The sequence below is a fragment of the Phalacrocorax carbo genome, chromosome 1, assembly GCF_963921805.1.
Source record: "Phalacrocorax carbo chromosome 1, bPhaCar2.1, whole genome shotgun sequence".
Lineage (NCBI taxonomy): Eukaryota > Metazoa > Chordata > Aves > Suliformes > Phalacrocoracidae > Phalacrocorax > Phalacrocorax carbo.
This window is the reverse complement of record NC_087513.1, coordinates 75,685,092-75,707,674: the sequence shown is the minus strand read 5'-3', so window position 1 is coordinate 75,707,674 and position 22,583 is coordinate 75,685,092. Positions and strand designations below refer to the sequence as shown.

At 44.1% G+C, this 22,583-nt stretch overlaps 1 protein-coding gene across 2 annotated transcripts in view; it reads left to right on the top strand.

Annotated features, from left to right (window-relative positions):
- The first annotated feature begins 2,950 nt into the window (after nt 1-2,950).
- The window catches only part of ITPR2 (inositol 1,4,5-trisphosphate receptor type 2), a 279,885-nt gene continuing 260,252 nt past the window's right edge, over nt 2,951-22,583 (top strand). For both annotated transcript variants that reach the window (XM_064460370.1, XM_064460362.1), the window contains exon 1: nt 2,951-3,309. In XM_064460370.1, the coding sequence (XP_064316440.1) occupies nt 3,218-3,309 (92 nt within the window). In that variant the 5' untranslated portion in view covers nt 2,951-3,217. The remainder of the gene's footprint in view (nt 3,310-22,583) is intronic.

The window sequence follows — 22,583 nt, the reverse complement described above, 5'->3', positions numbered from 1 at the left end:
AAGTTGAGTAAGAAAGACTCCTTCACTTTTGCAACGTACAGAATAATATGTGCACTGGGGCAGTCTGTCAGCACTAGCTGATGATTTGTGCATCTGGGTCCTGTTTCATGGCAAAGCCTGTATTCCTAGCTTTGAAACAAAAGATTACCAGAGATAACTGATGGAAAACATATTCCAGTTATTGACTAAGCAGCCTCACCTTCACCCTGCAGCTAGTTGCAAGGTTAAAAACTGTAGTAAAAAGATCCATACTGTCAAGCAATTTGGTTTATTTCTGCTCCAGATAAATGAAGCAATATTCCATTACCATCTCAGACCATGCTTTATTTTTTTCTGTGTAGACTTGTTATGTCAAAATCTCCTTCATTTTAATTAAATTTTTCCAGATACTATCTTTATAAAACTAGCACTCAGAGAGGCACAATCATTATTTTTAATAGAAGAGGGTTAATGCTTGTTAAAAATGCTAGAAGAGCACTCGTCACTCAAGTTTTCTGTCTGCAAGGAGACGATCAGCAAGGGTTCCTTGGATCTGCTTTTCCAGGGTGATCTTCGTACCAGTTTAAGACCTGGCCTACAAAAGCGGGTGAGTGCTTGCTTATTTTCAGCATGCAAATAATCTGGTAACTTCAATGAGATTGTTGGACTGTTTCAATGAGACAGGTCTAAAATGAAGCGTTTGCTTAAGTGCTTGACTGCCTTCGGGATTTGACCTCACTTTTTGCACAAAAACGCTGATTTCATGTGACTCATATCTAGTTAATAGCCATCGCTGCTCGGAACTGGATTGAGATTTCCAGTTAATTTCATAAATATATGTATCTCACTAGAGAGCTATGAGGTGGTAACAGCTTTCAGCTGCTGGCATGCTCCAGCCTGAGCCAAGACGAACAAGCCTAGAAATGAAGGAGAATGCAGGCTGTGCCTTGATTTCCTTCAAGGGGAAAGAGGCAAAGACGACTGCAAGTATAGGACTCCTATCAGGTTGAGCTTTGCCACAGCAAGCAAATGCTAAATATTTTCTAAAGTGACCTCAATTAACCTTCTTGTAGTGCCAAAACACAAGGGCCCCTTTCACTTGCCCACACGCAGGCGGAGCTGTCAAGGGCAAAGCAGTCCTGCTTCCCTGCTGACAACCTACAGGGATGCCTCGGGTATCAAAGGACACTTCAAATGGCCCGTTTAGGCCACAGAGTTGGACCTTCCTGGCTGTGAATGGTCCCAAATGGGGATTTGCTCCCAGGCATACAAAGGCCAGGCAAATTCAGGGCTCCGCCAAGTTCTGAAGTACCATCCTCAGGAAAACTCCCACACCAGGATTTCATTTACTGCTGGGAAACACGAAACCTCCCTGGCTAACGTATCTTAATTAGGCCATTAAAGCCTGGTATAAGATGGCCGAGATAAACAGAATCAGGAAGGCAAAGGATATTGTCAATGCATTGTAAAGCCTTTGTGGCCCAGCCCTGGGTTCAAACTGTCCAGAACCAGGTTTTCGTGAAATAAAACGCCTGAGCCCTCTGTGTGGGAGTCCCTCTCCTGGGAGGGACCCTGGGTCAATGCTTTTCACTTATCGGCATGTGGGCAGGGAGCCTTAGCTTCTCTCCCCCTTCAGTGCCTTGTTGTGCTCTGACTTTCAGTTTCTAATTCTGGTATGTTTTAATTTAGTCCAGCTTTGGGATTTAATATGTGTGCTTTGGGTAGTTTGAAACACCTCATATTTGGTTTTCCTGTGCTGGGGCTGGTTCCAGAACAAGGGCGCTGGCACCTGTCCTCTTCGTATTTAATTTCCAGAAACGTTTTAACAATTGCGGTTACTCCAGGAGATTGACTTGAAAGAATTTGGTGAAGTGTCAGATCTAGGGGCCCGTGTATGTAGGTGTACTTAAGCAGAATGCAAGTACAGATCTTTGGTGGAGACAAATTCAAAATATTCACCATAAAAGAGCAAAAAAGGGAATTCTAGAATGGCACAACAGGTTTTTTCTGTACATCTAGATGGTAAAACTTTTTTTTACTTTGAAGACTCAGCGTTTCTGATGTCATATTCTTATCGTTTACATTTTATATTCTTATCGTAGGAGAGTTAGTGTTTGATCAGGCTGTTAGACCTGGGTGAGTTGCTGTTTCCTTCTCTCTCTTTTTTTTTTTTTTTTTTAATCCAAACAATCTGTTGGAAAAATACTCTGGGTAGCCAGTACTACTGCTGAGTTTGCCTGTAATTAGAAGAGTTGTCTTGGGGAGATAAAATATAGCTGAAAAATCAGAAAAAGTAGAAATACTTTGATTCTTAAAACCGTTGGTGGGGATGTTTTCGTTTAAAGAATGCACAATATTTTTAAGAGTAAGAACCCCACACTGGCCGTAGCCTTTCCTTTGACCTCAACACTTCCATCCACGAAGGGACGTGCCGTTTCATGGGCTGGTCCTTGGTCTTGGCTGCCAAAGCGAAGCAGCGTGGATTTGCGCATCCCCACGCCAGCCTCTTTGCCACGGAGGTGGGGGCTGCAGCCTTCGCGGCCGCAGGGCCCCCCTCCAGCGTGCTGGGGGGCTGTGCCGGTGGCCCCTTGCTCTGGTGAGCCCGGAGAGGGGGGGGCTGCGGCCTCTCCTCCTTCCTCGGCAGAAAAGTCTCCCAGAGACTCCAGATTCTGGTCTGGTCTGGTCTGGTCTGACAGCCGGACAACCCACGGAGCGGGCCCCGAGCCCACGGGCGGTGGGCTGTCCCCGGCCCGCAGGGGATTATTGAGGAGTTACGGAGGTCTCCGGAGCGCCTCTCCCGGCTGGCGGGTGAGGAGAAGCAGCCTGACCCGCAGCCCCAGGCACTGCCGCGCTCCGCGGGGTTACGACCCCCCCGTACCCCCACTGCCCGGGGCTGGCAGCGGCTGCGGCGGGGCGGGGCGGCCCCGGGAGGCGGAGGCGGGCGCTGGCTCAGGAGGCGGCGCGGCGGGCCGGGCCGGGCCGTGCCGGGGCCGGGGCCGGGGCCGGGGCCGAGGCGAGCCGTGGCGGTCCGCCGGGGGCAGCGGCGCCGCGCTCATGTCAGCTCGCGCCGCGCCTCAGGGGCCGCGCTGAGCGCCCGGCCCGCCCCGCCGCCGCCGTGCCTCGTCTCCTCGGCTTCACCCCGCGTCGCTTTTGGTTTATTTCTTTTCTTTTCTTTTCTTTTTTTTTTTTTTTTTAATCGAAGGGCAGGCGTGCGAAATCCAACTAAAAATGAGACAAGATGTCTGAGAAAATGTCCAGCTTTCTGTACATCGGGGACATCGTGTCCCTGTACGCGGAGGGCTCCGTCAACGGCTTCATCAGCACGCTGGGGTGAGTGAGGGGCCGGGGGAAGGGGGGTCTGGGCGTGGGGGTGCCGCGCCGCGCCGTGCCGGGGTGCCGACCCGCCGGCAGCGCACAGGAAGCGGGCGGCAGCGCGCGCTGCCGCTGCCGCCGCCGCCTCGGCGGGGGAGAGGGGAAAGGAGGAAGCGATCGGCGGCGGGGCGGGAGGGCGAGGAGGGGAGGGGTGAGAGAAGTTCTCGCACAGGCCCGGGGCAGCCGGGCCCGAGCGGCGGCGGAGCGGAGCGGGGCGGCGGTGCCCGGTGGCGGCGGCCCCGCGTGGGTCTGACCGCGCGGCTCCTGCCGGCGCTGCGCCGCCGGGCCAGCCCGAACCGGAATACACGGCGTTTGCCACAACCCGCTCCGTAGAAGTAACCCTGTGCTGTACCCAAATGCCTTAATACAGTCGTTATTTGTAGTTAATATCTTTGGGGTTGGTTGGTTGTATTTTTTTTTTTTTTATTCCTTTTGGTGGGGGGAGGCTTTATTTTATTGCACATCTGAGAATTTTTGACAAAGGACATGAAGGGCGAAAACTTTGCTTTCCCGCTTATCGTCCTAATCAGCTCGTTAAACGTACACCCCTTTATTTCTGGTTTGTGTTTGCCTGAAGTCTCATCTGCGGTTGTTAATCGTCAGATATTTATGATGAGATATTTAATTTCACGGGGCTGCTTTTTTTTCCCTGAGCTCTTCTTTCTTTTGGCAGAGTGAAAAGATGTAGTTTAGCCATGGCCGCTTCGCTGAAATACTCCTGCTTGCTTGAGGTTTTTATTGACCTTGACCACTTTAAATCACCTTTTTGGAATCCAGGACAGAAAACCTCAGTGAGTGACGATAGGAATACATTGATATATTTCTTTAAACCGTCACGTAGCTTGGTTGCAGTGACACGTCCCGAGGGTGCAGTGGTTCCCTCTGATGTTCGTAAGAGAGCTGCGGTAGTTTCGGTGACTCTGTGGCGTGTCCAAAGTAAGCACGTCTTTAAACCTTTGTCAGTGGAAACATCTCCTGCGCTGCGTGAATTGGAGTGATCCAATTCACAAGACAGCTCAGGCTCGAGTTAAATATCAGCGTCGTTTGCTGCTTAAACGTTAGCACTACCTTCAGAATAACAGTTAAACTTGCCAAGGCTGATCCGTTGCTAATTAACATGTGCCTGGCCGGGTATCGCTCCTGTGCGTTGGCTTAGGCTCCCCGTGCCCTGAGATCTCTTCAGTGGGGGACTGTAGGGTGACGTAAGGGCAGTATTAAAATGCAAACAGTGACTGTCTAAGTTACTTGGTGAGGTACTGTTACTGGAAAAGAGGTGGTGTTCAAGGTCCTTTATATTTTTTTTTATCTTATTATTCCTATCCTTGCTGTTTGCTCATTTCATCTGTTGATAAGTGGTTTTCCATGGTTTGTTCCTCTATTGGTTAATTTTGTGCCTTCTCTATCTGTGACTCTCTATTTTGTCTTACATCTCTTTTTGTTTTGCTGACTCTTGTTATTTTAAATCCTGTCTGAAAACGTTTGCTTTTTGCAACTGTTGATCACTGGATACTGTTTCTTATTCTTGTAACCTCAGCGTTTCTTTTTTGTGGGCATAATTTGTTGTTGAGCTGTTTGGTTTTGTTGTTCTGTCTCGTCGCTGTGTTCTGTTACCTTGAGGAAGCTAAATTTGCTGTACTTTTACTTTTCATTATGCTGAGAAACGTTCCTCGTTTCTGAGAGCACCTGCTTGTCTGCAGTCACAGACGTTTCTGCTGTGAGTGGCGCTTGTACAACTGCTTGTCACTTGAATACGTGTTGGCATTCCTGTGTCGCAATCTCATCCCTTGGAGTCAGGGCAGGACATTTACCCTCAGTTTTATAGATGGGAAGCCAAGATCAAAGCCTGCCTAAGGCACATGGGAGCTTTCTACCAGAAGAAATAATTGAACTGAAGCCAACACCCTAACTAACAGATTCTTCAGTCTCTCTTTTCACCAGCTAAACCAGCTCAGGAAAACTACCTGGGATGAGACAGGGCTCCTGTGTGTGTCTCTCTCCCATGGCAGTCCAGGAGTTCAAGAATGCTGATGTAGCTCTGTTAGTTTTTCAGTACAGCTTTGTGTGCCTAGCTCCCTGGCATGGTAAAGGCAGCTGCAGAGCCAGGAGGCTGGAGTTGAGGAACTGAAGGCCTTGAAGGAAATATGAAGTCACCAATGGAAAACTCCCATGTCTACTAAATGGCAATGCTGACCCCTCTGCTGGTGGTACAAGAGCTTGGACAGGAATTTAAAGTTGCGATGCCAAGTCATGTCATCTGTGCCAGCTATTGCAATTACTGCCTTTGGACCAGTTGCAGCAACACAAGAGGCAGCAAAAACAACTGTATGGTCAGGGAAGAAGTTTGCCCAGCTGCACATTTGGTGTGCAACCATTGCTAAACTCCTGCATCTCTCGCATTCCTGCAGGTCCTCTTGTCTGCAAGCATCTGAAAAGAGGAGGCCTCATCTTCCAGAGGTGCCTCTTGTTGGTGAGGATGAAGTGGGGTGGGAGTGGGAATGATTGCTGTCTCGCTTCCTTTGACTGATTGCTGGTCCTTGTTTTATTGCTCAGCCTGTGTTGCTCAGGTAGCTGTTCTGGAAGGTGCTGGGCAAACCCATCTGTCACTTATGCTATCAAGTCCATCAGGTAGTCTCATGCCATTTCAAAAACTTGAAATCCAGCTCAGGCCTAGTGATTCTGCAGTAGGGAGAGAGTCCTGTTAATTTTAAGCTGTCAAATGCTAATTGTTTGTTAAACAAAGCGTGAGCGAGGCTATGCTATAAATAAGTGTACAGCACCTCTCCAAGCAGGGGAGGTCTATCACGTCAGCAGACCTTACTACTTGAAAAGTTGAACCAGCTCAACAGATCAGTTTTGAGGGAGATTTCTAACCAAATGCTGTTTCAAGTGTTTTAGAATATTTTTTGCTCACTTGCTAGTGCAGAAATTTTCATGTGCTCCGTTTCCCCAGGAAACTTACAGCCAAGAGAAAGGTGCATCTGAGCTATTCAGATGAAGTGTTAGGGTCAGGTTAATATCTGCTATAACCTGAGGGTGGAAATCTTCCTCTCGTGTAGTTTAGGAGGTCTTAACCTCCTTGTTTAGGAGATGGGACATCCGTGCCTCTTAACCCTGTGTCGGGGTGAGTGTGCTGAGTGGTGCTAAGTGAAGGCAGGAGTGCCTTTCCACACCTCCTTCTACAAAAGGGGTTTGAGAATCACTGGAACGATGAGATTCTGTAAATGGGACCCAGAAGGCTGGGGTACCTCTTTGAGCTGGAATAAACCTGTGCTCCTGTCCTTGTCTCTGAACTATTTCTTTACTTTAAACAGCTATTGGATGTGAGTGTGAGGGCTCTGCTTTCAGATTGGATTCCTCTTAGTCAGAAGAGGAAACTGAACCTCTCTTCCGCATCTGGGGTTCGCACTGTAGCGTGGGATGGGGGCAGGGGCAGGGAAGTCAAGCGGCGCTGCTCCGAATTCTTCCTCCTGTATCCGTGTTTTAAAAGAGAGGGGTTGTGCTTAGTCTTTGGAAGAAGAAATGAAACCACCCGTCTCCAGCAGTGTGTTCCAGGCTGTGGATGCCAAGTAGAGAGGGGCATCTCTAGGTAGTGGTACAGGAGAGGGTTGTAGGGCTCACTGTTCTCCATTGGCTACTGCAGGTCTTTGGATGCTTGAGGTACTGAGAGTCCAAGCAATCCCTTGCTCTTTCTTCTCCTTGCTGTTGGGCTTATTCTGGCTTTGGATGCTGCTCTGAGGTGCTGATGATGTGTAAGCTGTTTCTCCCAATCTCAGGGCTCTCTGAGCTTCCCCCCACCCCCTTTTCTTTTTAAAAAAGAGAATTATTTTGAATGTATAAACTGATAGACTTGCAATTTAGTACGGGAAAAAGAAGTGTTTTGGGAAAGGTATTTACATCCATGGGTAGCTTTCTGCCCCTTCAAGATATATTTGGTACTGGATTAATGCACAGTGCTAAAAATTTGGGGGTTTTCCCCATTTTTGAGCTTTTAGTGTTTTAGCTTCTGCGCAGTTGGAGGCTTTATGTCCCACAGGAGGTAGGCAAAGAATCCAGGTATCTTAAGTTGTCCTAGACCAGTGTCTGAACCTCGAGACCACCTTCCCCGATATTTTGGCTGTAATGTTGGCAGTGATGCATGCTGGGAATTAGAGCTGCTATTAATCACCCATCAGTACAAGGGGAAACGAGTATTCTCAATTGGAGAGGTGGGAAAAAAGTAAGTAAGGACAATGGCCAGCATCAGCTGTTGGAAAGTTTGACGAAGGTGATGTTAGTCACCATCAGTAGCTGCATTCCTGTCTCACCTCTATAAACGCGCTTCTGTGCCATAGCAGCGAGAAACCTCATGGAACATAATTAATGGAGCATGCAGCAGGAGCTGCCTGCTAGGTAATTTATGGCCATGGATGTCGAGGGGTGCTGAGACTCATTCCTAATAAGCAGAAAAAGTGTGTTGTAGAGTGTTTGGACTCATTTTCTTGAGTTTAATGTTGTTGTTTTCTTGAACAATTTCTCTTAATTTGTGGAAGTGCTTGCCAGAACTTTCTTATTTGAAATGTTTATCACAGTGTTATTCAGGGTCCTTTGTTGGGCTCTTGTGCATTAGTTGCCTTATTGAAGTTGGACTTCACACACAGATTGAGTCAGTCATACTTTGTGAAGAGACAAGATTACGGAGAAAGTGCTTATGGAACAGTAAAAATCCAAATATTGCAAATGCAACCAAGGCTAAAATGTGTCATCTTGGTGGCCTCAGGAATGGTGCTAAGAGAAGAGATGCAGTGACTGGTGATACTTACAACACAGCAATGTAATATTTTAATCAGTGCACTTTTTTTTTTTACCCTTCTCTCCTTCTGTCTGAAAATGTAAGCTATGGTTAAGGAACAGAGTCTATGTCCTTTAATTAATAGAAAATTTTTCTTTCTTGTGCCAGCTGACAAAACGTAATTAGTCAGGAAAGAATAAAAATCCTGAAGAAAGTGAGAGTAGCATAACTAGAATTACTCATTATTTAATTCTGATACATATAGACTCAAGTAAATACCTAGAAGAAGGAAGGGAAGATGAATTTCAGCTTTCCTGGCGGCAACAGTACTTGTATGTTCTATTAGCTAGGTACTTTATCCTCCAGACTGATGGTACCAATGAGATTTGACAGTTTTGAGTGTGTGTTTCTTAACTTTTTTTTTTTTAATACTGTGTAGGATTAGCATTTTCAGGAATATGTTCTCTTGGTTGTCTTCCTAATGTCTGGTCTGAATTCTGCAGCTACTTTGAAAGTATGCTAACATACCTGGGAACACAATTTGGCCCATTATATGACACTTTTCAGCGATACGGTGTTATTTCTTTTCTGTGATAAATTTCTTAAGCATAAGCTATAGTATATACATTATTAAATACCCTAATTGATCTTACAGTAAATGCCACATAAGCAGAGACGTAGACATATAACTCTGTATCTTGCATACCTTGCAATTCATTACATATATGAAAGCTTATATCCTCTGTAATTATCCACTCACATAAGCAATTAGGCACTGCTCCAGCTTTGCCATTTATAACGAACTTATTTTGATGCTGTCTTTAAATAAACAATGAGACAAAGCTTTCCAGAAAGCACCCTTATGGGAATGCAGCAAGTAATGAGCCCCGGAGGGGGTTTGTTTGTTTCAGAAGTTTTCTTCACACACAGAGCACAGGTTGGGTGTGAAGGAACATAGGATTAGGCTTAATTACGGTATTATGTTTTATGAGACTGTGTGCTAAAATGTAATATCCTTGGTTCAAAGAGCTCATTATCAAACAGTAGTGGAGAGAAAATTGGGGTTAGGGAAAGAACCAACTGATTTAATGTAAAAGAGAGTTTACCTGTAAGCCGTGTGGTAGTAATGGAAGTAAGAGACAACCTGAATTTCTAATTGAGACAAGTGGTGTGGCTATTACAACTTCTGCAGTTCTCAGCTGGGCTATGTGTAATGTGGGGAGTAGTCAGGAAGGAGAGGGGAGATTGTTTAACTTGCGTGACTTCAAGTCTGATTTAACTTCCTTTAAATAATGTGGGGATTAACCAAACAGCCTCTCCATGGTTCTCGGACTCACTAGAAATCAAGGTTATCCCATATTTTAAATGTGCCACAGAAGAGAGAATCAGAACAAACTTTGACTTCCCCAGCTTGGAACATTATCTCCTAAGAAGCACGTGACCCTTTACTCAGTCAGGTGTTTTACTGTGCTGCGAGGTATCTGAAACCCGCTGCCCCTTGCTCCTAGTGGTGCAGGCTGCTGCTGCTTGGCTGAAGTGTGAGCTTGTTTGTTGGGCAATAGCACAAAGCGATGTCCCCTGCACGCCTGTTAAATGCACTTAAAACTCTGTTTTCTGCTTGCTTTGAAAGGTCTGTTGCTTCTTGTACAAAAGGGAGATAGGTGAAGTTCCTATGACTTTGATATACTTGATTAGGGATATTTCTGGAAAAATGGAGAAAGGAAAATGAATGGTAGTTCAGGATTTTACTTTTTTCCTTGTCTGTGTTGTGTTTTGTCACTTATTCAGAGGTGCATATTTTAATTAAGGACATAAAACCCCTTATGACTGATTCTTTTAAATCTTCATTTGTTATTTGTAAATCTGATTCCATCTAATTACTTGAATCAATAGTTCCACCGCTGTGTGGATTTGCAGACACCTCCTGACATAGGTCCTGGTTTCAGCTGTTTATAAATATGCTAAACCTTGACTTTTTGGACCCAAGGTAGATGCCTGGGGCCAAATGTTTTTCTGTGGAAAGTTTCAAGTGGAATGGCATTTGTGAGAACAGGATAAGCAAAAATGCATTGGTTATCCCTGTCTGAAAGAAAAAAAAAAAAAAAAAAAAAAAAAGGATCTTGCAGCTGTGTGTCGAGAGCCTCCCTGAGCTGCAGCTGCAGCGCTGTCCCCAGACCCACTTCTCCGCCAGCATGGAGGGCTTGTCCTTCTCTGCCCCTTCAGAAATTTGCCTAGGTTTTGACAACAGTGAGTTGAGGAAGGATTTCATTCAGACCCCTACGACTGTATGGGCTGTCTTGGTACTTGCCTCTTGCCAGAGGGCAGTGGGTGTTACCTGGCAGGGTCAGCTTCGCCTCTCTTCTGGCACTGGGCACCAAGAGGCCCCAACCTGACCTGCAGCTGTGTGGGAGGTGAATATGGGTTGCCAACATTTCCTTCCCTGGGGAGCACAGGAAAGCTTCAGTTGTCAGACTGCTTTGTGTCCCCTGCCTCTGAAGAAGTAAAAATAATTCCTGTTTTCACTACCTCAGTTCACTTCAAATATGAAATGAACTTAAACCAACAAATTACATTCTAGCAAGGTAATGGTTTTGATTGCAAAATTGGAAACAGTTAAATGGGAAGCAAAAGAGAGAGAAAACACGGTCTTAATATGTACTTGTTATTCATGTCTTGTATTGGTTATCGCTTCAGGTTTTGAAGGTCAATTTTGGCTGTGGTAGCCAAAAGATTGTGTCAGGAGTAGTCTTGTTGCTCTAGTGTTGTTTTCCCAATTGTCTTTCTGTGCCCGAGTATCTGTGTACCTCTTATGTTCATTTGTTTGCAATTTTTTGATTGCTGTTGAATAGAAACAATACATTGTCCAAAGCATGTGATTTTAAAAACAATTCTTATTTATTACTTAATAATAAAGGAAAGAGGACCCTAATGTGTTGACCAAGCCGGGCTGCCTGGGGCTGTCCATGTGAGACTGCTGCACTGTCCTGCAGTGTACCTGAGAATGAGCTGTCCCTTCCAGAGCTCCTGCAGTGCTGTTTCTTCTGCTCAGGTTTACCTTTTGACTTAGCAAGCTAAGTGAATTGTCATTATAAACTTTGGGCAGATTTTGCAAGCCATGTCCATGAGTGCTCTTCCTGTTGCTCAGTAGCTTGCCTTCTGGGCCTCTAGTCTGGGGAGTTGTTTCGCGCTAGCAGGAATGTTTTGGAGTTTGGCAACTTGAGATGCTGCCTATGCTGAAGCTGCCCCAGCCCATCATGGACTTCACAGGTATGTCACATTGCCTGAGCAGGATTTTCCTTGCCGTTACTCGCACTGGCTGATGAATGACCATGGGGTTGCTATAGGCTGCAGAAAAGGAAACAGGAAAACAGTTTCCCTTGTCCTTTCAGTGCTCCCTCGCCAGCCCCTGGATGAAGAAGAAGAGAGGGGAGTGATGGGCGCAGAAGGGTGTGTTGGTGAATGTAGGGTGAGGTGGTAGAGAAGTCAGTAGAACCATGGTCCATGGAAAGAGGTAGGTGTGTGTGGTGGGGCAGTAACTGATGCGCGTGGTATAAAAGGCAGCATGTGTTGGAAGGGGAGTAGGGCTGAAGAGGAATGGAAGAAGGTGGACAGTTGTTGAGAGATCTGCAGTCCCCTGCTGACGGAAAATAGCTATGAAAGTTACTGGCAAACTGTCTTATTTCTTTTCAGATTGCTCCATGTGGCAGAAATCAGCTTGTCAGTGCTACTGTTCACTTTGATATTTCAAATAGTGGAGGTCTGTGCTGAGGCTAGTATGGTCTCAAACAATTGAATATTTGATACTTTTTCCCAGGGATTTCGGTGTTGTTTAGGAAAATGCATAATAATACTACCTTCTCCCAAGAGAATGAGTTAAAAAGTCAGTTCCTCAGAAAGAAATAGCAGTTTTCATAGAATCACAGAATGTCCAGAGTTGGAAGGGACCCACAAGGATCATGAAGTCCAACTCCTGTCCCTGCATAGGGCAACCCCAAAATTCACACCATGTCTCTGAGGATGTTGTCCAAGTGCTTCAGCAGTGTACCTCCCTGGGGAGCCTGTTCTAGTGCTCCACCACCCTCTGGGTGAAGAACCTTTTCCTAATATCCAACCTGAACCCCCCCGGCACATCTCCCTGCCATTCCCTCGGGTCCTATCATTGGTCACCAGAGAGAAGAGATCAGCGTCTGCCCCTCCTCCTCCCCTTGGAGGAAGCTGCAGACCATGATGAGGTCTCCCCTCAGTCTCCCGTTCTCCAGGCTGAGCAAACCAAAGTCCTTTAGCAACTCCTCATACAGCTTCTCCTCTAAACCCTTCACCAACTTCGTGGGCCTCCTCTGGACACTCTCTAGTAGCTTTATAACCTTAATGTACTGTGGTGCCCAAAACTGCACACAGCACTCAAGGTGAGGCCACACCAGTGCCGAGCAGAGTGGGACAATCCCCTCCCTCAACCGGCTGCAATACAGGGCTTGATGCACCCCAGGGCACGGTTGGCCCTCTGGGCTGCCAGGGCACGCTGTTGGCTCTTGTTCAACTTGCTGCCAACCATAAGCCCCAGGTCCCTCTCTGCAGAGCTGCTCTCCAGCCTCTCGTTCCCCGGTCTGTATGTATGTCCAGGGTTGCCGTGCCCCAGGTGCAAAATCCGGCACTTGCCCTTGTTAAACTTCACACGGTTGGCGATTGCCCAGCTCTCTAATTTGTCTAGATCTCTCTGCAGGGCCCCGCTGCCCTCGAGAGTGTCAGCAGCTCCTCCCAATTTTGTATCATCAGCAAACTTAATTAGTATTCCTTCAAGTCCTGCATCCAAGTCATTTACAAAGACATTAAAGAGTACTGGCCCTGAGATGGATCCCTGCGGAACCCCGCTAGTGACTGGCCGCCAGCCCGATGTAACCCTGTTTACTATGACCTTTTGAGCTCGACCCATCAGCCAATTGCTCACCCACTGCATTATGTGTTTATCCAGCTGTGTGCTGGACATTTTGCCCAGGAGGATACTGAGAGACAGTGTCGAAAGCTTTACTGAAATCCAAAAAGATCAGCTGGCTTCCCTTGGTCAGCCAGGTGGGTGACCTTGCCATAGAAAAAAATCTTGTTAAGCAGGACTTTCCCCTTGAGAACCCGTGATGGCTGGGATCAGTGACTGTGCTGTCTTTCAGGTGTTTTTCAAGAACTCCCAGAATAATCTTCTCCATAGTTTTGCCAGGCACAGAAGTGAGACTGACAGGCCTGTAGTTAGTGGGGTCATCCCTGCTGCCCTTCTTGGCAACTGGGACAACGTTTGCCACCTTCCAGTCAACCGGGATCTCTCCAGATTCCCAAGAGCATTGAAAAATCATTGAGAGGGTCTTGCTCTGACACCAGCCAGCTCTTTAACTACCCTTGGATGAATGTCACTAGGCCCCATTGACTTACAGGGATCCAGCTGGAGCAGCAAGTCCTGCACAAGTTCGGGGTTGATTGGCATTTTATTATTCCCACAGTCACGTTTCTCTAGCTTGGGGTGGTTCCAGAACCCACCATTGGTGTTGAAGACCGAGGCGAAGAAAGAATTAAACATCTCTGCCGTATCTATGTCAATACTTGTGAGGAGACCATTCTCATCGAGCAATGGGCCTTCCACTGGCCATAAACTTTCTTTTTTCTCCTTGTTTCTAGAAGAATATCCCTGGTCAGCCAAGCTGGCCTTTTGCCTCGCCGGCTTGACTTCCTACACTTTGGGAGTGCCTGTGGTACCTTACCCAATTCTTTGTGTAAAAGCGCAAGAGTCCTTACTGATGTGGTACCATACTATTGTTTGCAATGTAAGGCTGACTTGCTAAGTGCATGCGATGCCCAGTGCTTTTGTAACAACTAAAGTTATGTTTAATGAATTGTGGTACTTCGGTGATCTTATATAGTACGTTTTGGACAGTTGATCTAAAATGCCGCTTTAGTCTGGTGCTACCACATGAGTGAAGGCATGGAGCTGAAATTTAGATGAAATAACTTGGCAGAAGAAGGCTAGAAGAGCATGACCAAGTGTGGTTGTTATCATTTGACACTATAAGTTAAGCTTACTACAGAGGATTTATATTAAAGCAGTAATCGAGTTTTTGTTCTTTGACCTCTGGCAGATAAAAATCAATGTCATTTCAAAAAAAAATCAACAAACAAACCCTGAAACAAGGCTTTTTATGTGAATCTCAAAATACAGAAACTTGTTATGATCCAATGCTTGGACTTCTTATCTTGATTTTCTTTTAGACTTGTTTGAATTTCAAACAGCTTTTTGTTCCCTGCACTTGACACACACAAGTTAATCAATGTTGCAGGGGCAGTCTCAGGATTAGGAAAACAACGGCTTAAAATCATGGTAAGACCCAGATTTTTATACCTACTGCCCACAGTTAAAAGACAGCAACCCAGTTCTTCGGGTTTTTCCTCTTTTCAGTGTAAACTTGTTGTAGTATTCCTGTGTGCGGAGCAGAGGCAGATCAAGCACAGGAGGCTCTAGGCCACCGAGCTGTCTGCCTGCCCCCTGAGGGTGCTTTGGATGAAAGCTGGAGGAACAGCAGGCACAAGGCACTGAGGCATCCCCAGCCACTCCTGCAGGACGTGTTTCATTTCAGTGTGGGGAATTTTGCCTGACTCCAGTGTGCATCTCCATCCCGATGCCTGTGAAATTTTATGTAGCTGTATAATCTTGAACACTGTGATGTGGAAAACTTAACTAGGCAGCTTTAGAGGGCAGCTAAGTTGAATGTGACCAGTATAGTTTTGTCCTATATCTTGCAATACCTGACATTATTTGTAAAGTCCCAACTCCTGGGGCTCTATGAATTTTTTGGATATCCTCAGCTTCTCCCTTATGGATGTGGAGGAAAGCTTGAAAACAGGAATGGTCACAAATGAAACGCTGTGTACGAAGTGCCCTGAGTTTAGTAGTAATTTTCTTCCACTAACTTAAAATCAGAGCCCATGCTTTGCAGGCAGTGGGGCTAGCTGATGGCATGTGAGTACTTGAGACTGGAAACAATGCTTTTTGAATGACCTTGTTGATCTCATTTTAAAGTTAGCTGGGCGTAGATTTCTGACGGGCTCTCCGGTTGTTCCAGATAACTGAAACAGTAGTGTGCTTTGCTAAAATATTTTCAGTCACCTTTTCCATCTGGCTAATATTTTTTTATTGTTCAGAAACTATAAATAGAGGAAACAAAAGTATTGGGAAGGACTGGATATCAGTTTGGAAAACACAGAGTAGATCTTTGTACAATTATGATTGGTGAAAAATGTTCAAATGCATGACTAGGCAAGTTTCATTCTTCTGATCAAAAGATAAAAGTTTTAAGGTGACCTGGAAAGTTTTTTTAAAAAATAAATCCTTAATTTAAAAAAATAACCAAAATGTGCAAGTAGAAAAAGGTTAACTGCCTGTTAGTAGTATATATTTTGATATCTTGGACAATTTCCAACTTAGGTTATTGCCTTTTGCTAGGGTACACGCAGTTTCAGCTGAATGCACGGTCCTCTCCTTGCCGTCTGCCACTTGTGTGGGTGCTAGTCTGTAGGCTTCACTCCTGTTCCACATTTGAAAAACAGGGCCCAGTGAGCTTGACTCACAGAGAGCTGAAAAGTCAGTGTTAAGTGGAGAGTTTTGCAGAATTTCGTTGTTCTAAAATGAGGTTTTACATCGGGCTTTTGTCCATAATGCTTCTCAGGTTGAAGGCAGAACTTAGTAAGTCAAACTTTATTGTCAAACAAGTTTCATAAATAATGAACTGATGTAATAAATATTTTGGAATTTAGTGTTGCTGTAAGAACAGTAAAGCTGACTAGTTCAGTGAATACAGGAAGCCCAAGTTTCAAATAATATTTTCAGGTATCTTTGTAGATACCATTACAAGTCATTGCTGTCATCATAGCATGTTATTTATAAAAAATATTAGAATACAGAAAAGATAATCCTTGCCTTGAAATGATAAAAGTACAAAATAAGGTACAGAAAACTTAGTGGATTTTTTTTCTCTTGGTGAGGAGGTAATAATTTGTGTCAAGCTGTAGGTGACAGTTTGTTACATGTTATATATTCTTTTACTCAGAAAAAGCAACTAACGGAAGAATGGCAAAGTTTCATGGTGTTATTCGCTGTATAGGTGATGTGAGATGTAGGTCCTATGTGTGCAAATCTGTAGACTTAAACAGCAAATACGTCATGAGGCAATTTTTTAAAAGAACCTGTTGAAGAGGATCCAAGTTAATATTTCTACTTCCCTGGCTGGATTTTCAGGAGCACCAAACCAGATATTAGAATTTGCTTATGAAATCAGAGGCAGGCATCTGACTCTTCAGAGAGGGCACTGCTACGGACCCTGGGCAGCTGCAGGATTTGGGTTAGAGGTACGCTCGGTTTGTGTTAGCAATGGCTTCGCTTGCAAAAACAAAACAATGTCAGGACCTGGGAGGCAATAAGTCTTGTCTGTATTAACTTTTGTAGTTGAACAGGTTTTTCTGCCACTGAATGTAAGGACCAATTACTGTATTTCCCTCCCCGCTCCATGTAATGTCTAGGATATAGTAAAACCATTACATGTGAAGTTCTGTTATAACACCTCATTTGAAGCATTAGGCTAGTGGAGTCAAACCCCTAGTCTGTGGGACAGTTTCATCTGCACCATTTCCTTTCCGTGGCAGATTAAACTGTCTACTGTAGTTATGCTGCTCTTAATAGAATCATTTTACTTGAGTAGAACTGGAAGTGGGATGGTGCTGGTTTGAGTTTTCAATCATGGATCTGAACTATTTTTCAAGGGAAATACTGTAATAAGGGGTGGGACACAAGCAGAATAGCGACTTGCACCAGGTCATTGACAAGTTTTGGGATATAACCAAAGCCTCCAAGTCTGGGCTAGGGCTCTCTTTATAAATGTTGATCTGGTAAGATGTTCAATGCTAAGTTGCATAAATTGTTTTATATCTGTTTATCTAATGGTAAGCGTGGGAGTAAGCCAGTTGTGACAAAACTAGTTAGTTTATTAAAGTTTCCATGTGCCAAATGTGGGTTTGTGTTTTTTTTTTTTTTTTTGAAGTATATATCTAAAGATGCAGAATGAGGTTTATCATTGCAAGAAAAAAAATTGTGCTGAAAAGAGTTTTACGCTTGCTGGCTTTATTGTCATGCTCATATATTGGGTGGAACCTCATTGATATTGGTAGGTATAATTACTGTTCTTCATATGTAATGGAGGTGCAAGATAAAATCCTTCCTCTTTTCTGCAACCAGATAGCTGAAGCAATAGAAGTCACCACCCAGAGCACATACACTTGGCAAAGCCTGAGTAAAAGCTGAGCTGTGTTACCCAAGAAGCTACTTAGAAAGAAATTCAGCATCGACAGGGCAAGCTATACAGGCGTGAGTAGAAGTGCAGAGAACGTAGGACAAAAACCTGTCATAATCAGAGAAAACCTGATGTGTTGATCCAAGGACAATAAAAATGAGTGTGCTACTGTGCACAGTTGTCTCTCTGAAAACTCTAATCAAAGAAACTGCTGCTGTTTGATTTGTCCTGTGTCCAGGTAAACAAGAATTTATAAATTATTTGTGAATAAATGATCAAGAAAATACTTGACACCATCTCAAACTTTTCTTCATAGTGGAAACAGCCCTTAAGATCCCAGAACTGGCATCATTGCTTGTGACTAACGATAACTTGGTATCATGAGATGGATCCAACTTCCAAAACGGAAGTTCGTGACTGGCGTTCTTGAGGAGACATGGTGCAAGAAACAATCACAGAAAAGACCCTGCACCTTCAAAAGAGACCAGAGAGAATTGATATGATGTCTAATGCAAGAACTGGAAGCCTTGCAGATAGAATTAAAGCAATAATAAAAATGTCATCTGAAAAAAGAACAGGGTGAATCAGGAGGAGTCAAAGCAAAAAGGATTCCTAGTGAACACTTTGAATGATGATTTGCAGGTGAAAGTGAAAGCTTTTATGGGCAGCAATTAAAAACTGTCTGGACAAGTTTGGGAAATGAGCAGGCAATATACCCACTCTCATACAGCAAGGTGGGTCAGTGGGATGTTCAGAAGTATGTTTGCTGTGGTCCTGATTTGTTTTTCCACAAAATGTGGATGAGGAAAGCTTTGGATTGCTTTGCGTTTGAGCCTCGGCAGAGACTTGCCTTTAGAAATGACCTTGCAGATCAGTTATCCAGGTGTGGAAACGCAGGTATGGGAAGACAAAGGGGAGTTTGGAAGGTGACGAAGTATATTAAAATTTTTGAACTACTTGGGGAGAACTGTTGGGGCTTAAAATTTCAGACATTTTCATTGTAATTTATCTAAGGAAGGATGATGCTGAGGCATCTTGAGAACAGCTGACCCTTTGGTTGTAGGAATTAATAGGGCGGTGCTTTCACAGCTGTTCATAGATCTGGGAGCAGCAGGGTGACCTTGATGCCTCACCCAGATGAAGTCTTTGGAGGCCAGTTGCAGATATTGCCTTAGGCAGAAGATCAAAGGATTATTTCAAGGAATGACTCTGCTGAAAAAGAGATCACTTTTTCTTTCCTTCTCATAACTTGCAAAACCTCCTGAGTAAGATGCAAAGCCTCCTGAATCATCCACCCGAAGAATGTATTGTTCAAGGAATGGACTTCAGAGCAGCCAAAAGCTTTCCCGGGGAGCATTTGGGGAGATAATTGGCTCCTGCAATCATTCTAAAGAGTAGAATCCCCTCAGAGTGGCAAGATCAAAGTTTTCTGGTCACATCAGGCAATCTTGGAGTTTAGAAATTAGGTAGTACATAGGTGGTTATATTCGTTCAGAAATTGTATCGTGGCTTTGAAACTGCTGAAATTGGAGGGGGCTGCAGGAGTCATAGCTAATTTGAAAAAAGTGTGATTTGGTGAAGTATAGACAGGATGTGGAAAATGGTGCAGGAAATGTGATGTTTGCAAGATAGATAAGAGAGAGAGCCCCAGTGCAACAGTATCTTGTGGGGGCATCAGTGGAGTGTGTTGCTGAAGAGAATGTCTGTTGACATAGGCATGACTTATTTTACAAAATCTCCTGACGCTTGTGAAGTCAGGCACCAAAGAACACTGGGAATAGAAGAGACTTTGCTGAATGATTTTTGTAGGTTTAGAGTCAAGAGTAAGCCATCTATGGATCAAAGGAAAATTTAAAATTCAAAGTATTTTGGTAAGTCTTTGAGACTGTAGGCTTCCATAAAAAATGCAGTATCTTGGTGTGCACAGTCTGATGGGTGTGGTAGAAAGGATCATTATGGACTCATACCTTCAACTACCATATTTTATAGACCCAAGGAAATTAGGACAGTACATCCCATTGCCTTTGAGGGACTTAAAACAGAAGCGGGTGAGAGTATGAATTATACTCCAGAAGTTAGTTTGTTTCAATACAAAGCAAATCTCTTTCATAATAAGGAAACTTTGGGTGATGTGGACTATGCAGAAGATCAAACACTAGACTGGAAAAAGCTTGTTTAAGCCTGTTTGGTGACATGAACATCTCTTGGGTGCCTTTTTACAAGAAAGCGTGTGGAGTCCCAGGGATTGACTGGATGTGAGTGAGACATAATGAATCAAGGAGAATTCAGTCTCAACTGCACTTTGTGCCTCCTTTTCGTGTGTAGTTGAGATACATGTGTTATAATAGTCCAGCTTGTAGTGACAAGTACATGGACTAAGTAGACCATGTTCATGTCCAGATCAAAGAATGAAGACTTTTTCCAGCAAGCTGGGGTGAAAGAAAGCGGTTTTTTTTTCAGTAGCTCCTTTTCATCTATTATCTCAGTTTAGCAGAGGTCATAGAACTAGAGGCATTATATCCCTTTAGCCCAAAAGGACTGAAAATATCTTGTCAGCTCTTCTTTCCAATCACTTCAGTCCTCTGAGGATACCAAAGATATTGTATTCCAAGACTTGCCTGAGTGAGGAAATGTCTTCACGTAATACTATCAGAGTGGTCTCTACACTTTGGCTGTGGGTGTCTAGGTTGGTGGATGATGTTACCTGTTGAAGGAGTTTTGGAATTTCTGTGGCTGGTTTTGCTCAAGAACTGAACGTTTTTATGGGATGGTAGAGGGATCAGAACTGAGTGTTTGTTTTCTGAGGATTGGTAAAGGCACTTATTATTTCTGTTAAAAATATGTGCAGTTTTTTCTCCCTGACTTTTGCTACCAGAAGAAATATGGATCTGTTTTGTAAGCTGGACTTTACATATCTTCCATGAGTTCTTGGTTCTTTTCCATATAAAATGGGACTGAAGTCTTCTGAGTGACATGAGGTAGGTTACTTAGTCTCGGTGAAGAGGAGAAGAGGGAGTACAGTTTTCCTGTGCATTCAGTGAAGCATGTTGGTAGCTCTTTCCATGTGGTGTTTGGTCCTAGTTTCTGGGCTATGCAGCCTGAGGTGGTTCACTGTGGTTCCCTGTTTCCAGCATTTAATCTACTGTGTCAGCTGTGGAGAAACAGGAGACTTATTTTGTCCCCATTAACCAAACTCTGGGATCCTGAAAGAAGAGTTTGTGCTGGCCAATGGCATGCTCCATGGTATCTTTATTTGAGCAGTAAGGGGTCACACAACCCAAACAATAGATAACAGGTGATTATCTGTTGTTACTAGAGAGTCAATCTAACTATGCACAGTTTCTGCTTCTAGGGTAGTTTGAAAAATTAAGCGAGTCTGAGTCTTGGGATGCCAATGAGCTTTGGTTTCCTGTTAGTTTGCAGGAAGGAGGAGATGCCTAGATTGGGGTTTTATCTAAGGAGGCTGATGACTCCACCACTACCCAGTCCCTAAATTGAAGGTATATCTCTTGGGATAGACACTGCTTATGAAAGGACTGAGGATTCCCTGGAAGAAGCTGACAGGTTCTTTATAGTATTCTATGTAAATGACTCGAGATCCTTTCTGTAAAGGCTGAACTCTCCAAGGAGAGGCGATGGACAGGACTTCAACACTGCCCCAGCTGGCTGGTGGTTTTTTGTGTTCTGGAGATGATGGATTTCCTTTTTTGAGGATGGTATTCCCACCTTAAACTGGCACATGAGTGGCCAGATGAATTTCAGCGTGTTTGGAATATCTGATTCACATTAGCCCTAATGTGGAAGCAACTGCTTTCAAATGGGTCTTGGCCAGAGGGGATTGTTTGGGGGGTGCTGCAAAGCCTTATTTTACTTTTGCCACCTTTGCTATTGTGTATTGAGAGGAGGGGGAGTGGGATATGTGTGCCATCCCTTGCAGGTGGTTAATTAAGCCCTTGCCTGTCGGGTGTTTTCTGGACACTGCATTGCCAGAGTAAGTCAGCAGAGAATCTGATCCAAATGCTAGTTGAAAGTCTCTGCGCCACAGCTATGACAAGATCTGTACAAAATTAGTTGGCAGGAACTCACGCACAGCTTTGAGTATAAGTGCTGTGAAACCTTTTGCTAATTTCAGATGCCAAGTTAGATACAAACTTTTCTTTTGTATAAACACAGAACTTTATATACAAACAAATGGTTATTTTCAGTGCTCATTTCCTAGAATAAAAAATTAAACCTGAAAGGTAAAAATAAACAGCAGTATGTTCTAAGGCCTCTTCAATCTGAAGATTAGAAAAAAGAAACAACAAAGGCTTAAGCTCACTTCCAATTCACGTAATTGCTAACACAAAGCTGCAGACCAACCAGATGAACTGAACATTGTGAGGTGCAGGAACAATTTGTACTCCTTTTAAGTTGCCAGAGTAGCAAGCAGCACATATATGCAGCTGAATAAATCTTTGTCTCTGCTTTCCATTTTTCTAAGAAACATTATCTATTTTGGTTTAACCAATATCTGTTTATATCTTAATGGATGGATCACAGGAGAGCAGTTAACTTCTGATATCTTATTTAGGGTGCTATACTGATGGAAGAATTTATATGTGAGTAAACTGTGGTATCAGAGATTGTTGTGCCTTTTGACTTGGTGAATAGTTTTTCAGACGACTGAGGCTGTGGATATAAATTTACTCTGCCAGCTATTTTTTATCAGTGGCTGCACGTCACTGTTCACCATCAAAACAGTTTATATGAGTGCTTCTTAGCTCTCTCTAAGCAATATGAGTTCATATACTTAAACAATTTAGTAGATGATTTGTGCTAACGGAGTTGACTGTTGCTTAGAGACAGTCAGGCTTTGCAAGGTTGTAACTTGAAATGAATGAACTAGCTCAATGTTTACTTTTGCCCTTTCCTGAAGTTGGGTCAACTTTGTCCTTTTATTGAATGTTGTGATCTGTGAGTCTCATAACTCAAAAAAAGTGTCAGGCGTCACCTAAACACATGCTGGTTTATTTCCATGTGTCAAATCAGAAGATAATAGAGAGTTCTGCTTCAGAGAGGTACTTGGGGCAAGGCTGGCACCTACTATTTCCAGTCAGAGAAAAAGCTTGTCTCTTTTAGCAGGACGCCAGACTTTCTGCCAC